This window comes from Chelonia mydas, chromosome 3 (assembly GCF_015237465.2).
Source record: "Chelonia mydas isolate rCheMyd1 chromosome 3, rCheMyd1.pri.v2, whole genome shotgun sequence".
In the NCBI taxonomy this organism is placed as follows: domain Eukaryota; kingdom Metazoa; phylum Chordata; order Testudines; family Cheloniidae; genus Chelonia; species Chelonia mydas.
Window position 1 is genome coordinate 133409452 of NC_057851.1, and position 18458 is coordinate 133427909.

At 39.4% G+C, this 18458-nt stretch overlaps 1 protein-coding gene across 3 annotated transcripts in view; it reads left to right on the top strand.

Annotated features, from left to right (window-relative positions):
- The window catches only part of CHRM3 (cholinergic receptor muscarinic 3), a 458319-nt gene extending 442284 nt beyond the window's left edge, over nucleotides 1-16035 (top strand). For all 3 annotated transcript variants that reach the window (XM_043543311.1, XM_043543312.1, XM_007057972.3), the window contains one exon: nucleotides 1889-16035. In XM_043543311.1, coding sequence (XP_043399246.1) covers nucleotides 1889-3716 — 1828 coding nt within the window. In that variant the 3' untranslated portion in view covers nucleotides 3717-16035. The remainder of the gene's footprint in view (nucleotides 1-1888) is intronic.
- Nucleotides 16036-18458: the final 2423 nt, after the last annotated feature.

Consider the following 18458-nt stretch of genomic DNA (forward strand, 5'->3'; position numbering starts at 1 on the left):
GGACTAGAAATATATTGGATTAGATGAGATTCAGACATGGTATCAAAATTGTTACCCTCTTCTTTTTATTAAATAAATTGGAGTGTTTAACCGAATATTTTCACTTACTTTGGCTCCCAAACTGTGTTTTCATTATTACCTATGGTGTGTAGTGTAAAGTGAGCTACAGGTCAGTTCATTTACACTAGGTCAAAATAATGAGATTACTTTAAATGACATATTCCCCACATGCTTTGCTAACACAACACAAAATAGTTTTCTTTTCGGGTTTCTTTTAACACCAAACTGTTTTGATATCCGCTTAAGTCTATCATATTAAGCCATAATATATCAACTCTGAACTGACCTACAGTAAAAGATCTCTTCTTTGATGAGGTATTTTGTTTCAGAGTTACTATTAGAGAAAGGTTACTCTGTGATAAAATTGATTTATAACAATCTATCTAGTAAAATCCCAGGTTAGGAGTCCAAGGAACTTGATAAAATGTTGAGAATGCAGATTGACGTTTTGAGAGAGATGTTGAGTTTATCTCAGTTCCTACAATACTTGGGAAGAGGATAAAGGTCTAATTATCATGAATCAGTCTCCCCTTCCTCCCCATTTTCATAAAATATTTAATGATCCCTTTGAAAATCAAGTATACTTGCTGAACCCACTAGACCCACATAATCCTCGGTCCAACTGTGCAAATGAGCTTTTGTGAATGCAAATTGAGTACCTGCACATGTAAAAGGGCAGTATTTTCACAACTGGCAAAGTTGCATATGAAAATGCAGGTGTGTATAATTGATTGTGCCTTTTTTTGAGAGAGAGAGAATTCGGCTTTGTGTATCTATAGTTTATAGATAATGAAAAGTAAATTTTATTATTTCTGTTACTAGTATCTGAAAGCCCGTGCTGTTGCATGCATGTAATTTATAAAGTCATGTGTGTGAAAAAGCCAAAAATGGCTGAGAACTAAAAATTGAACCACAACAAATGACAAATCCCAGAGATTATTGAAACTTGTGATATTTTAAACAAAAGGAGATGTCAACCAGGGGACAGAGAGCGGAGGGTGGTTGGATGGGGCAGAGATTCTGGAGGGGGGCAGTCAGGGGACAGGGAACAGGGGGGGTTGGATAGGCACGGGAGCCCCAGGGGGCCTGACAGGGGGCGGGGGTGTGGATGGGGTTCAGGGCAGTCAGGGGACAGGGAGCAGGGTGAGGGTTGGATGGGGGTGGGTTGGTCAGGGGACAAGGAGCAAGGGGGGTTGGATGGGTTGGAGGTTCTGAGGGGGGCAGTCAGGGGGCAGGAAGTGGAAGGGGCAGATAGGGGGCAGGAGCCAAGCTGTTTGGGGAGGCACAGCCTTCCCTACCTGGCCCGCCATATAGTTTTGCAACCCCGATGTGGCCCTCGGGCCAAAAACTTTGCCCACCCCTGCCCTTCAGACATACTAGGCTTCAGAGTGAGAATCCTGGGATCTTATTCTATAGGTAGTAGAACCAACAGGGATTGGGACTCCATTGTACACTACACAAACATAGATATACATCCATATTGACAGAATTGGGCTCAAGTTGCAAGATTCCAATGTGGATCTGGATTTTGAATATCCCAAAGAAATGATGATGTGGGATCCAGGGTTTTGGCTTAATCCATTATAAAAATAGACCTCTGGATTCTCTTGTGGATTCAGACTCACATATGGGAGGGCTCACCTGGCTTTTAGTTTGGCATCTTGTGATGTTAATTAACAATAACTTATTTTTAAGGAAAGCCCACAAAAAATATTGAAAATAATCCAAATTAATGCCTGGTGCAATATGAGTGACACCACAAATGTATCTGGCCTATTAAAAAAAGCTTTTGATTTACTGTCTCCCTTCTTATTTTTTTTCTCTGCAGACTATGTCAGAAAGTCACAATGATCCTGCACAATAACACTACAGTCTCCCCCTTGTTTTCAAATGTGAGCTTCTTCTGGAATAGAGATTCCCAGGGAACAGGGCTTCTTGAGGATGCAACATCAGTCATTGGCAGCTATGACTTCCCTCAGACAACTGAGAGTTTTCCCTTCACTACTGTGGAAACAGCCAATAGGTCACTAGATGGCATGAACAAAGATCCTCTGGGTGGACACACACTCTGGCAAGTTGTTCTGATTGCCTTCCTCACTGGCATCCTCGCACTGGTGACCATCATAGGAAACATCCTGGTGATTGTGGCATTTAAAGTTAACAAACAACTTAAAACAGTCAACAATTACTTCCTGCTGAGTCTTGCATGTGCAGATTTGATCATCGGTGTTATTTCAATGAACCTTTTCACCACATATATCATCATGGACCGCTGGGCTTTGGGAAGTTTGGCCTGTGATCTATGGCTCTCCATTGACTATGTAGCCAGCAACGCTTCTGTCATGAATCTCCTTGTCATAAGTTTTGACAGGTATTTTTCCATCACCAGGCCCCTTACATACAGAGCTAAACGAACAACCAAAAGGGCTGGAATGATGATAGGCTTAGCTTGGGTCATCTCGTTCATTCTTTGGGCCCCTGCCATCTTGTTTTGGCAGTATTTTGTTGGGAAAAGAACTGTGCCTCCTGATGAATGTTATATCCAGTTTCTAAGCGAACCTGTCATCACTTTTGGCACTGCCATAGCTGCCTTTTATTTGCCAGTCACCATTATGACTATTTTATACTGGAGGATCTACAAGGAGACAGAGAAACGCACCAAAGAGTTAGCGGGGCTACAGGCCTCGGGCAGCAAAGCTGAGGCAGCACGCTTCATTCACCAGACTGGTAGCTCCAGAAGCTGCAGCAGCTATGAGCTGCAGCAGCAGAGTATGAAGCGCTCCACCAGAAGGAAATATGGCCGATGCCACTTCTGGCTTACAACAAAGAGCTGGAAACCCAGCCAGGATCAGGGGGACCAGGAGCACAGCAGCAGCGACAGCTGGAACAACAATGATGCCGCTGCTTCTCTTGAAAACTCTGCCTCCTCTGATGAAGAAGACATTGCCACGGAGACGAGGGCCATTTATTCCATTGTGCTGAAGCTTCCTGGTCACAGCACCATCCTCAACTCCACTAAACTACCCTCATCTGAAGACTTGAATGGGTCAGGGGACGACTTGCAGAAATCTGACATGGGGTCAAAGGAGAGGAAACCTAAAAGGTTGCACTCTCAGAAAACTGTGGAGGACGGAGGAAACTTTCACAAGAGCTTTCCTAAGCTTCCAGTTCAGCCAGGGTCAGCAGTAGAGGCAGCCAAGGTTTCCGACGGCATTCCGTCGGTGGCTAAGACGTCTGCAGCCCTGCCTTTATCCTTCAAGGAAGCAACCCTGGCCAAAAAGTTTGCCTTGAAGACCAGAAGTCAGATCACCAAGCGAAAACGAATGTCACTTATCAAAGAAAAGAAAGCAGCACAGACGCTCAGTGCTATTTTGTTTGCCTTCATCATCACCTGGACACCATACAACATCATGGTTCTGGTGAACACCTTTTGTGATAGCTGTATCCCCAAAACATTTTGGAACCTGGGGTACTGGCTTTGTTACATCAATAGCACAGTGAACCCTATGTGCTACGCATTGTGTAACAAAACATTCAGAACCACTTTCAAGATGTTACTGCTGTGCCAGTGTGACAAACGGAAGCGACGCAAACAGCAGTATCAGCAGAGGCAATCAGTCATTTTTCATAAGCGGATCCCCCAGGAGACTTCATAGAATAGTATTTTTAACAAACAAAAAACAAACTATCAAAGGGCACGTGGGAGGGGGAGTGGTTCCAGGGTGCTGATACAAACGTTTCATCATCAAGATGTGAGAGCAGCTGCCAGGCTTATATATCCTTTTAATAAATCCAGTTTAATATTAAAATCAAATCTGCATTAAGCAAAAACAAACAGACTTCAAAGTTTTTTATTAAGGAAATGAAAGACTTTAATAAAGTTTTCCTACAAAATTACAAGAAGCTGTAGAGCAATTATGAACCCGTTACTGATCAGCCCAGTTTTTTTGGTTGTAATCAACTCTGGGATCTCAGGTAAGCACATCTAGCTAGTCCAGTTCCAGCTGTTTCCAAGGAATCAACAGGTTTCAATTCAAGTCACGTGTGGATACAGCAAGCTAGTTAAACATTGTTATGAAATTATTTAAAACACTGTATAGGTTGCAGAACTGCTTCTTGTTGTCCCAGTAAACCTTCTTGTCTCCTCTTTTGGTGTGATTCTCCTCGTAGCCCTGATTCTTGAACCTTACAGAGTATCTATTTGTGCTGCTCATGTTATGTGTGTGTGTGTGAATGCACAAGTTACACTCACACTCCACCATTTATATATATATATAAATATGCCAGGAAAGAAGTGATCTATCAATCTAAATTCTTACATGGGTCCCTATCATTGTGGTATGTGAGTGAAATATATGATTTGACAAATTAGTCTGTAAATGTAAATTTATTTTGTTATTTGCAAATTGAAATTATAATGTATATTTGAAAACATAAAATACACACCATTTAGAAAGAGATAAATAAGTGCTACTTGTGATCCAAATGCAGTCCACAGATTATTGCTATGGGACATATGCCAACCTAATACAGAGATGCAGCCAGATAAAATTTAATACAGAGATGCAGCCAGATAAAATTCTGTATGTATGCAGTACCGTATTTCAGTCCAAGTGATAATGCCTCCTCAGAAGCATTGGCTACTGAGCTCAAAGTTGAGCATAGAATTCTGGAATCTGTAGTCTCTGCAAGCTGCATGTCTGTAGTAAAAGTTGAAAAAGTCTGCATTTTATGGAAAAGGAACTTTCACAGACTGCCACTGTGGCCTTCAGTTGCAAAAGGCTTGTATAGAAGAAATCCTTGATTGTTTTGAACCTAAAGGACACTTATTCGAAAACATTTCTTTTTCACAATCTGTTTGAAAAGCATAGTGGATATCACCAACTTGCAAGCTGGCACTTTCTGATAAAGAAAACAAAAAAGGGGCTTTAATATTTATAATTTAGACATGGCCAATATTTCCTGGTATTTATGATGTGGTCTGCACCAAACATAGTGTGCTTTATAAAAGTCAGAGATCTCCTGAGGAAAGTACTGTACTTTTAAGTATTGTTCTAAATCTTATTTAGTTATGTGTTGAAAGATAATTTCATATTAGCCTTTGAACTGACCAAAACAATTTTTTTCCTGATACTCATATTTTGCTGAAAATAATAATAAAACAAAAAACAAAACAAACAAACAAAAAACCCCAACAAACTTCCTTTCTAAAGAGGCATCAGTGTTGTGAACACAGAACTGGTATAAAAGCTGCTTTTGTTTTCTGTGTGAGATGGTGTTTACAGATGATTTTGACAGCAGTGGAAGTATATTAAATGGTGTCTGTGTATCTGAACTATTTAATTTTGTGTTATGTTTATATGAAGAAATATTTATACAGACTTCACCAAATGGTTTATTTAATGTTGATAAATATTGCTCTTCAGTCTTCAACTGTAGTGTCCTTTTAAAGTGATTCATAAAGGTCCGCTTGAGCAATGAATACAGTATACCTAGCTTTCATGTCACTAAAGCAAATATTCATACTCATAACATTCATAGTTTTTATTGTTTTTCTGGTATGAGTTATATTAAATGTCTGTCTAAAACAAAGTTTGTAGCCTATGCTCTAGGTCTAGTGATGAGAAAAAAAGTAGGCCTTGAGCTGTAGATCAGTCACATTTCAAGGTGGAGAAACCCATAATTTACTGGTCAGTTTTGTTTGCCACATCCAACCAAAGACTTACAGGGAGCCACCAAACTGTTTCCTAAGCTGCATAGAAAATTACAGAGCTTTATTTTACAGAACTGTGTAGTAATGAAGTGCATATCTGCAGTACATTTCATTATTCAAGTTGACCTTCTAACTAATATTTGAACAGTTATAGATATATATAGATATAGATATATTGCCATCTTATTATATTCTGATAATTAGAGTAGTACAGTGCCCTCTAATTCACAAAGTATGAGAGCAAGTAAGGAAGCCAGAGGTCAGCAAGAGACTCTATTATATAACGCTATTGATTTTACTATGGAAAATTATTTTTCTACCAAAGTTAAGCTTCTTTTGAAAAGCAACTGTCACTATTGTTTACATGATAGGAAGAGTTAAAACTCTTGGATTGTTTTCAGAGAAAAAAAAATAAACAATTTGATGTGAGAACAGGCTTGAAAATGTTATTTTACAGACATAATACATTATGGATTTATACACAAACTAGAAAAGATTAATTTAGTTATCTGTTTACTTAAAGGAATATACACTATAAAATATTCAAAATTTGGCTGTGTTGCAAATACAATTCTAAACAAAGAGAAATCAGATTAATATTTCATGTGTGTCTGTGTGTTTGCACGATATATATATATATATATTGTGTCCATTTGTATATATGCAAACAGATTATATATACATGCACATAGAAATATATATGTGTAAGAAAGGTGCAATACAAATAGACACAATTTGCCACAGCATTTCTTTTCACAAATAAAAAGGAAGTAATGGCTCACATCTGATGGGGGAAAGTGGAGTCACAAACATTATAAAACTGTCAGTAGGAGTGCAGACAGTCGTGTAAACCTTTCTTACATCAACAGGTTGCCTACTCATACATCCAGTCCTGCTCCTGTTAATTTCAAAGGTCCAGGATTGGACCCCATTAGAGTAGATTAATGAAGTTTAAGTCTACTGGGGCATCAAGAGTAAATTTTGCAGGGTGGGACCCAAAGGCTATCAAAATGGCAGACAGTGTAAACCCCTTTCTGAGACACCAGCACATACAGCACATGGCTTTTGTATGTGCTAGGGTTGCATAAATTAGTTATCTGGCATAAATTAGTTATCTGACATAAATTAGATTATGCAAGTATAACTGCAGCAAACAGTTACATTTTTCAATGGCATGATGTAACTTCTTGTCGCAGCTATAGGGCAAAATGAAATTACAGCTCTACTTATCTCTGACCTAAATCTAAAGAAATACATTAATGGTCTGATTCTCAAAGGTGCTGAGCATCTGAAGTGTCCTTTGACTTCAGTGGGATTTGTGGGCTCTAAGTATTCTGAAGAATCAGGTCTTATCAGGGGAACCAGCCATGTTGTGGAAAACTAGCATAGCCACGCAGATGTGCTGAAGAAGTTGCTCCCCTTCATCTATTAGCTTGCTAAAATCTTCAACTTTATTTTTTCTTTATAAGTAACTGTATTTTCCTGCTCTACTGTAAGAAGGGCCCATGAATACTTTTGGGCCATTCTCAACCTCGTGCCTATAACAATTGAACACATGAATCCAAGTACCCTCGGTTCTCCTGTACAGGATGCAAACATCAAAACAAAAAAGAAATCTATTTGTATCTTTTCCGTGGTTGGCAAGGTCAGTAAGTTTAAATATGCACACACAATCACACCACATACACTTATGGAGGGCATAGCTGTGCGATATAATGCTGAGCTATGTGATAAATTGCATTTAACATGCACCCTTGGCACCTCACCATACATGAAGAGAGATTGAAAAGACCAGAAGTCAGGGACAGCTTTCCTTAGAGAGGAGACAATAAGAGGAGACATGATAGAAACATACAAAATAATTTAACAGTATAAAGCTGGTAAATCAGACACTTCTGTTCTCTGTATCTCATAACAAGGGGACACTCAATGAAAGTGAAAGGGGACAAATGCAAAAATAATAACAGGAAATACATTTTCAGGAAACACAAAATTAGACTGTGGAACGCATTGCCACAGGACACCGTTGAGGCTGAAAGCTTAGCAAGATTTATATTAACATTTACGTCTTCCCCATGTGACACATTCCACTTGCTTCTCGCCCTGGAAGGTCCTAAGATTTTCAACTTGGAAGTTATGGCTTTGTGTGTGTGTGTGTGTGTGTGTGTATAGAAGAGCTATTGTAGTAATTTGTGGAGGTGCTTCAAATGTTGTGTTTTTTGGTTTTTTTAATGGTGAATATTTGAAGTTGCTCAGTGGCTGGAATTTTTAGAATTCGTCTTTGTAGAGATGGATTAGAAGATAGAGTACAGCAGGTGGACCTGTGATTACAGGATCGGTCTCCTGAGTCATCTCGGGACCCATGTGTAAATCTGTGAGTCATCCTCGAATCAAGGAATCACCGATGACAGATGCCACAGTTAAAGATGCAAGATATATGCTCTTTATCACATGGCTATCACCAGCACGTATACACACATCTATACAGAGCATTAATATCTATGCTGTGGCTTTATATATAAAATTATACTGAAAAGTCAGCCAAAAAAGGAAGATTATTTTGATACCTCATGAACTGTAACTTGACAGCAGAACTGTGTTTACTTTTATTCTTTCACTTAGCTTGGTAGAGAAGTTTCCTATTCTTTCCGCATAGCTCTCAAAGTGGATTCTTTTTTCCTCTGAAAATGGGGTTTTCTGGGTGTGATATAGGCCCTTTGGCTTTTCAGATATCTAAAGATGGAAACCATGTCCCAGATTTCACCCATTCAGGTCTCGCACCTGTTTTACAATAGGTTTAAACTTCATTGACTCTACCAGAGGTACTCCAGATTTCCACCAATGTGAGATCAGAATCAAGCCGTGTATGTCTACGAGCAGGTTCTGTCTGGGATGGGATAGGCGAAATAGGATTTGACTACATATGGGCTGGGCGCCCATTACAGCCCTGATCCTACAAGCTGCTCTTTATAACCAAATTCCTGCATGCATATCGTCTCCTGACAGCTTTAATAGGACTCAGCATGAGTGCAAGAGTCCATCCATGTGAACCAGCTTGCAGGTTCAGGGTCTGTTGGGGAGCTGTACATCATTGCAATATTATTTGCTTTAGATAACAGGTGTAGAGGTCATCTCAGCTTTACTGGGCTTATCCATAGTCTCAACATAAGAAAAATAGTGTGTGGGGGGGAGGGGAAGGGGAATCTCCTGATCTTAACACTCTGCTGTATGAAATTGCACTGTAATTTGCTGGCCTCGTGGATAGAGTTATGCATACTTTGAAAACCTTGCTTGGTTTCCTGTTTGAAGAAACATAGGGTGTGAGTCCAGATCATTCATCTTTTTCTTTGACACAATAAAACCTAGTTTAACAGGGGTGTATGATTCAGAGAAAGCTTATGAAAGTGGTGATAAAAACAGTCCTCTCATTTGCAGTAAGCAGGCCTAACATGCTTCTAAATGGGTGAAGCTATACAGTTTATTTAACTTGGCAGAAATCTCGGAAAATAAACAAATGGTAGAAGTTTTTATAGAAGCTCAAATCCTTCTCATGCATAAGGGTGAATAAATACATGTAAAGCAGCACCCAAATAAGTTCACTCTATGATTGGCTTTGTAAGCCAAGCTCTTCCATCATTAGCTATGCCATACATGTAAGAGATGGATGCCCGGGTCAAGCCTTTTTGATCTGGTCCTTGTTTTCAGCACAGCACTTAATGACTGTACACTAATTCAGAAGATGTTTTTTTTCCCAGGAATTTCAAATTAAGTTTTTGGTATTTGTTCCCTCCACTAAACAGTATTTCCTGGTGTGGGTGAAATGAAGCTATGCCTGGAAATCTGTGGTAAACATTAGTCACTTGGCTATGTTTAGCAAAAAAATACCCCAACACAACACTGCTAAACACAGAGATTTCAATTCGGTTTGCAAATTATTCAAAACGGCACATCTAACATTTATTTTACATGTGGATAAAATATCCTAAGGATCTTCGTGCTATCGCAGTGTAATGGAAATAAAATCCAAGGGCCACATCCTGACTCCTGGTCTGGATGCAAACATGTAGATCCAGCCGTCTGAGAAGTTGCTCTGCATGCGGGAATAATTGGGTGCTGTTGAGCCACTGTGGTAATTCCTCACACAACCTCTAAATCTTCAGCATAGGGATGTCTCAGAGAAAGGGGCTGTGGCTGAACTGGTGCAAAATGAGACAGTCATACGGCTGTTTTTCTTTGTGCAGAGATCAGCCAGGGCTGTGGAGTGTAGGGTGCCCTAACCCCTTTGTTGTTTTCCCCCTTCCAATCTCCTCCACTCTGCATTGCTTGGACACATCCCAGAATAGGTGTCTATGCAATAATACCTAATGCTTTGTGCACTGCACTTTCTTAATTTATTACTGTATCTTTTCACTGTGATTCTATCCACTCCCCAAACATACACACACACATGCTCTCTCTCACACACACTCACATTCAGATTTACACACACTATATTTCAAAGTGCAAGTTTCCCAGGTTACAACATCCCAAGACTTAGTGTGCCAAAATTAAATCAGGACATGACCGGAAATCCACACATTTGTTTACATTAATAGTGTTACAATAGAAAGTTATGCCCTCCAATTTTTAAAATACATTTAAAAAACCCCACTCTGCTGATAATTTTTTTACTGGACTTCTGATCATGAAGTTCTCCTTGTTGCTTTGCAACTACAGTTAAATCCTGCAGTTTCACATCAATGATGCTGGTGCAGCCAGACAGAAAAATAAGAGAACGGGTGGTCATTTTAGCTTTTACTGCACTGGACTCCATTCCGAAGTCCTCATTCAGGCAAAGTACTCATTGAATAGAACTGACGTTTTGCCCAAAGGTAGGATTTCAGGATCAGGCCCAGTTTTTGCAAACTGTACAAGGACAAACTAATGTACAAGGACAAACTTTAGGGGGGAAGTTATTTTATTTCAGCATTTCAGAGGAAAGAGTAAAAAATGGAAAATTGATATGTAGTCGTAAATGGCCTTGACTCTTAAATTTTTTCTGTGCATCACCCTTGTCTTGAAGGAAACTGACATAGAAGTGCTAGGAATAGTGCAACAGAAATGCAGCCCTCTTGATCATATAATCATCATCATGTCTGATAAATAACCCTTAGTGGGGCTAAAGCTTCCAGTCTTGAAGACGATGGGATTTTGGATAGTCCAAAATCACTTCTGATTCCCTATAGATGGTATAAACAACTGCCACTTACTGTAGAATTTGTTAGCCTAACCTGCTCTGAAAATGCTGTGCCTGTATGCAGAATAGTCCCTCTGTCGTTATGTGCAGATATAGAGCCACTAATGTCAATGAGGGTCCTTTTACACACACAATCAAAGCAGTGCAGCTACATAGGGTATTTGCCCACAGGTACTGTCAGCATCTCATAAGGTTGGTGCACACATATTTTGGACACCACCTTGAAAACTGAAAATGTATCATTAGAAAAGCACATTGAATACTTCATAGAACTTTCAATTTTTACATGTTGCTACCACACCCCTTGCAAGAGAACTGAGATTATTAGATGACTAGTCTTTTTTGTGCTCCATTTACACAATATGTGAGTTGATCTTTACAGTATCATAGAGGAATTAAATTGAGAGCTAGATTTGCCTATTCACACCTGTTCCCCGAAACTATGTTTTACCATACATATTGGGACAGACCACAGAAAACATCAAACATAGGAGGAAATAAAATATCTGTGCAAAATTTAAAGATTTTAAAAGCAAAAATGTATTTTTTTTGTTTTGGATGGTTTGTTTGTTTTAAACCCTAATATACCACTAATTAAATTTAGTAAAAATCAAGCCAATTTTTAACTCAGAGAAAATGTTACTGTACTAGAAAGCTTTGGGGCTGTAGTCAGTAAAAGTTATTAGCCTTATCGTTATTCCCTTATCATTAAGGGAAGCAGAATGTCACAAAAAGTGTCCAAGAATTTAGAAATGTTTACTTTGCATGTTTTTTTATTAACTGAATTTCACCTACTCAAATGTTGGCTGTAGCCCAACTGCCTCTCTTTATTGGCCAGTCATAAACCTAGCAGGCAAAACAGGTCCCCCCACCCCCAAACACTTATCTGAACCTAAAATTGCCAACTTTTGTCTAAATCTGAATTAGAAACGTTCTTCCATTGCTTTTGAGGTGCTGTGACAGTTGTGTGCATTTTGGAATTCAGGAGGCACTTTGGTCTCAGGACTGTGGTTGTGAAATGGAATCTTAAACCTTTTGCTCCCGGAGAGATATGCTGGATATTCTGTTAATAGCAACAGAGCTAGAACTGGTGACGTTACAGGAATTTGATGAACATATTCAATGTCCGTTGATATGTTTTTAAATTCTTAAAATCTGAGACCCTTCCCTTCCCATACTTATGACTGTGGATCAAAGCAGGCTCTACAGACAATAATCTAAACCTACATTTGTCTGTGTAAATAAAACTTATTGTAAGATTTGAATATTTAAAATAAGTTTACATCCTTCAGATACTTTTTCTATGGCATGTCTGAGAAAGATTTTGAATTACATGGACACAGCATGATAAGGGTTGGTGCCTGTGAGAGTCTCTCAAGTAGAATCCACAACCAAGTTTTAAAACTCAGTCTAAGACATTAGAGATACAAGAAATTAATTTAAATCTGCAGAATTAAGTCCACTATTGAATAAGAGGAGATGCTTCCATAAGCAAGAATGTCCTTTTAAAAATGGCATGAAGTATTTTAATACCTTAAGCACATGCTTACCTTTAGGCATGTGCGTAGTTCCCTTGCCTTCCATGGGACTACACATGTGCTCACAGTTAAACACATGTTTAAACAGTTTGCTGAATCAGGATCAGAGTGATTAGCACCATTCAGAATCAAGCCCAAAAGGCTTGATCCAGTTCCCATTGAAGTCAGCAGGAAAGGGATCAGGCCATATGTTGCTTTTGTCTGGAGTAATTAAGCATCCTGATAGCTTCATTTCATAAATGTGGGTCTGTATTTTAACTGCTTGATGAATCCACTTGTTTGGAGATTTCTTCAGCCAGCAGCTGTGGGTCTGAAATAAACAGCACTAGTGGCAGATGAAAAGTAATGCAGGAGGCTATGAAACTGATACAGCCCTGTATCCTTTGCCTATGAGCAGTAGTATTTGCCTATTAACAAGCACCTTCCCTGCCCATACATAAAGTGTGTACCTACGTATGTGTGCATACCCAACATTTTAAAACATTGACCATGTTTGTTTTTGCTATGATGCTTAACTGCAGAAGAATTGATCTGGCAGTTAAATAAAGCACTGCCTTACTGTATGTCTAAGGTAAATGTTATAATAAAAAAAAAATCCCAGTTCACATTGAACACATTTTAAAAACAATAACACATATCAGTGGAAGACTAGAGATTATCAAAGATTATTTACTGTTATTTGCCTCAGTGGTAATGTTTCAGAGGAACTCTGCTTCTTCTAACTAGTAAAAACAGCAACATGAAAAGGTTGACTATACAGGACCTGGATATTTTCTGAGATACCATTATACAAAAGTACTCCATGTTCCCCATTAAGTCAGTGATAGTTCACTAATCTGTGGAGAGAGGTTGGGTGCTGAATTAACTGTAAAGTGATGATGCAGCCTCCAAAGATCAAGTGCATTGCCAGCAATCCACAATTGTCCAGGGTTTTAGATACCTCTGCTAGCGTGAATTGTCATAACTCCATTGAATGTGCCCCAAACTGAGGATCGGTCCCCCTGACGTGTGCTGTAGTGACTTGGCTTGCTCCTAATTGTCACAGAGGAACATTGCTCTCACAAGAGATTTTTCTCCTGCCGAGTTATTTTAACTTATTACTATTTTTTAACCCCACACTGAAATCTGATTAGGTGGCACCTTCCCCGGCGGAACTTTTCTAGAGGAAACATTGTAATCTACAAACTGCAGTTACCCTGAATAGCCCTGATAACAACAGCATTAATAAAAGATGATAATTTCATTTCTTTAGTCACTGCTCACAGCACTGCTTGCTTGTTAAGATAAAAAATGAATGATTGGATATTAAACTCATATCTGATTGTACTATACATTGTGTGCCATGCAGTTGGTGATGTAAGGTTTACATAACTGCTAGGTGTTGTTTCAGCATTTGAAATATATTTCCGCTTTCTCCTTTCCTCTCTAAAGCTGAGAGCAGACACAGAATACAGACTGAGCAATTAGGAAATATGAAACTGTTTTGTATCAAAGTAATTTTAGATTAGAGGCTGCAAGAGTTGTAAACAATCTTGAAAAGTCCATTAGAAGTTAAGAGTCAGAGATTAAAATCTTCACCATGTAGATCCCTCTTTCATACATTTTTGGGGGAATCTCTTTCTCGCCCCCCCGCCCCCTTCTAGTATCAGTGTGTAGAAGTAGCTCTGTACTGGTGTCCATTTGCATGCTACAGCACAACTTTAGCTGCTAGAACTTCACTTCATGAAACTCTTTTGTTTCCCCAATGGATTCCACAGGTTGTACAGCTGCTCTACCCTCGGTTGAGAATGCCAGCCAGTTTTGGAGCTGAATCTAAACTCCCACTAACTGCAATAGACCTCTGGAGTGCAAATTTTTACCACTGACCCACTGAGTGAATGCTGCCAGACATTTCCTTCACCACAGCTTGCAATTGAGTATGTGGCAGTCAATTGTTCAGTCAGTGCTTTCCAGCTTGCAGTCATTAATCTGAAATCCTGTTTATTTTAAGAGTTTGGTATTGCCCTCTCCCCCTGCTTCTCCCCCAGTCTACATACAGCAGAGCCATACACCTGTCAGCAAAGCAATCTGGTGAGAAGATAAGCTAAAAATAAACCACCCTGAGTTGTATATCATGTTACAATCATCATCATCCTCACTTGCTCCAGAGGACAATGTATACATATTGCAAAACCTACATTGAAAATCATACTCAATTGAATTATAAACTCTCACATCATCCATTATTCCCATTAAAGTTGGAAAATAATGGATATAAGAGACTGCTCAACCCTGCTCCCTTGACAAATTGCCACTCACTTAGCTGAAGCATGTATGCCTGTATTTGTCAAAGGAGGTATTTTTGGGTGCCTCTCTACTATTCTGAGAGAGGCTAAAGGTAATTCACACAGAAATATTATTGGCCTTTTTTTTCCCACAGCCAACTGCCAATGGCAAGTTTAATGCTGTCACTTCTGACTGTACTAGAGTCTTCCTGTATTTTGGACTATTGATTCATCTTCCCTCACATGTGCCAGTTTGTTCAAACATCTTCCTTTCTCTTTGTTTCCTCCACAATGGCTTGTAAATCTATAAGCTTCAGCCCTTTACCACAGCATATTGAGATTTAGACAGGATTTGCTGTGTACAGTCTCTCTTCGAGTCAAATTGGATCCTTAACTTGTTGAGCTACCACACAGCTCTGTACTGTGCTCTTTCATTTTAATAAAATTTAATAAAAGTAAGCACGTGACTAAAATACTGAGGCATTAAAAATTGCCCATTCATATTATTTCCCGTCATTTAAAGCAGTTTTAGCAAATATATTTTTTCTATTAGGAGCAAATGCTTCAAAATGGATGGTCATGACTAGCTATGTAGCTTATAATGAGATCTAATACAAAACAGATACTCTTCACATATTTATTAAATAATGTTATCTAATTCATCTTGGCTGAATAGACTTAAGTTAACTGTTAATCCACACTCAAAACTCTCATTAACATCAATAGGTGTTCAGGCAGGACCAGCTGAATTAGTCTATCCTTAGAGGAAGGGTGAATAATACTTGGATTTTGTATTTCCAGTTAAAAAAAATGAGTCAAGTTCCCTCAAGTGTTAACCCTCAAAACCTGTTCTGTGCCCTCAGGGAATCTCCTTTCATTACTCCACTGCAGTAAAACAGCATACAGCAGCACAAATTTCACTCATACAGTATATGGATGTATAAGACTAAACAGTGAAAACACATATTGTAAATGATGTGATGGAGTGAAATTGTATATATATATATTTCAAGTCTTCAGAATAGTTGAAGTTTTAACTTATTTCAAGTTTTTAAGTTGAAATCAATTCATATTTGGAAATTTTGTACAAGCTTGTAAAGTTAAATACTTTGTCACCTGTAATTTATTTTGTTGCCATATATTGACACATGCTCATTTATATATGAAGTGTATTGTTTATCAATTGCTTCTAAGGCAGCAATAAAAACATGAAAATTGTTCTCATTTTCTGTCACAGATGCGTCATCTAATATCGTTGGGCAGGACGTTGCTGACTGTGGAAGAAAATCTTTGGTTTTTTTCTGTTTTGTTTCTTTTTAGAAACAAAGTGAATTGGTGTTTTTAAAGTCATGTTCTCTTAGTCAAATAAGTGTCCCAGTCTTGCTTCCATTATAGATCCTGGGACCTATGCCAACAACCCCAAAGGAAGCATGATTGTACCCAAGCTTGCTTGTACATCACCCTGTTTCCCTGACTCTTAAAAAAAAAAATCTCAGTGAATTTGGGGCTAGAGAGTAACTCTACCAACTGTCCTGAGCGGAGGGGCGGGGGCACTTAGCTGCATGGCCCCTGGAGAAGTGCAAATGACACGTTTTTTCAGGGGTCACCCAAGACAAATTTTAAAAAACAGTGAACCAAAAAATTGACAAAAAAATTGTTTCAAATGGAACAAAATGTTTCGTTTTTGATTATTTTAACCTGCTAAATTTTTGTTGTAGAACTGAAGTAAATTTCAAAATGATAAATTGTTTTGACTCAAAAAATCAAAGCATTTCATTTCAAGAATAGCAGAAAAAAGCATTTAATTTTTTTTTTTTTGCGGGGGAGTAAGTGGGGGTGGGATTTTGGAAGGGTTTCTTAGCTGACCAGAATAACTGGAACAATTCGTAAATGTTTTGGTTGACCTGCATCTGCATTTTTTTGGTGAAAATTTTTTTCAACCCAATCATTTTGCCAAGCCCTCCCCAGAAGCAGGCCAGAGAATGAAGTGACACTCTTACACCACTTCTACACTTGGAGCTGGGGAGTGAGAGTCCCAGCTTGTCTATGGAGCCCAGGCTAGTTCTGTTGGAGCTCGTGTGCTGAAAAAGGTAATCTAGCTGGAGTAGGCTCAGACTAGCCACCCAAATACATACCCAGGAGGTTGGGGCAAGTATGTACTTGGGGGCAGCTAGCCCAAGCCACTGCACATGCTACACCGCTATGTCAGTGGAGCTAGTGTAAGTACGTGTACACAAGCTCTGAATCTCTTAATTCGCAGCTCTAAGTGCTGACGTTGCCATAGAGACTATGGGTATGTCTACACTACCTGCCGGATTGGCGAGCAGCGATCGATCCAGCGGGGGTCGATTTATCACATCTAGTCTAGACACGATAAATCGACCTCCGAGCGCTCTCCCGTCGACTCCTGTACTCCAGCACTGCAAGAGGCGCAGGCAGAGTTGACTTGTGAGCCGGAGCCGTCAACTCACCGTAGCGAAGACACCGCGGTGAGTAGGTCTAGGTACGTCGACTTCAGCGATGTTATTCATGTAGCTGAAGTTGCGTAACTTAGATCGATCCTCCCCCCCCAGTGTAGACTTTGGGGCAGGAGTAATTTATTTCAACCCTTTTTGACGAGCAGCTTACTATCCCTCCCCTGTATTACACAGCAACTCTTACTGGTGATCGGGGTGCAGCCGGGACCCTTCCCACTCCCCACCTACTTGCTTGCGGTGGGGAATCTCAGGTGTGTGGTCCCTGCTCTCCCCTCCAAGCAGTGGGAGTCATAGTCAGAGCAGGGCCAAGTCATGGAGTAAAAGCTGAGTAAGGGTGTCATGATCTAGTCCTAAATAGAGCTGGGCACATTTTTTTCAGTGAATAGTAAATTTACCAATAATGCAGTTTCGAGGCAACATTCCTAAATTTGGGTCAAATGCAGCCAATAGCTTTTTTTAGAAATCAATTGTTTGCTCAGCTTTAGTACTAAATATTTATTAAGCTATCTAAAGATAATAGGTCAAATCCTGCTATCCTTACTTCCTCATTGACTTCAGTTGGAAGATTGGTGTAAGCAGCATTTGGTACTATATACATATACTACATGTGCAAAAACTATGTTCAAAGACCATTATTAAGGTTGCAAGATCAAACAGGAGTGGAAAAAACAGTATGTGATCAAATCATTAAAGTCTGTCCCCTAATGCATATGCACAAGATGGTTGAGTGACGGTTGCACTGGCAACAGTAATTCTGGTATTTCCTAACATTTGAGTGCATGACTTTGAAATCTTAATAGTGTTATTTTAATGTAGGGTGAGGAGAATATGTGTAATTTCCTAGGTTTATTAAACAAAACACTGAAAACACAGAAATTCCACCATGTGGCATCATGTTGAGACCCACATGGTTCACCAGCAGCGTTAAAACCTCTAGATCCACTGCGCAGACCTATGCCACTTGAGCTGATGCAGTGACTGATAGTAATAGGTTGTCATACCCTATATGGAACATCACTAGACAGGGAATGAGATACTTTGCCAAGGAATAGTCAGACTCTGGGATTGTGGATTCTGTTCCAGGCTCTGGAGGGAAGTGAGATCTAATGGACACAGTCTCTTCTTTCTGTTTCCCCCAGTCTTGACCCCTTCCAGTTCTTTCCCTCCAAT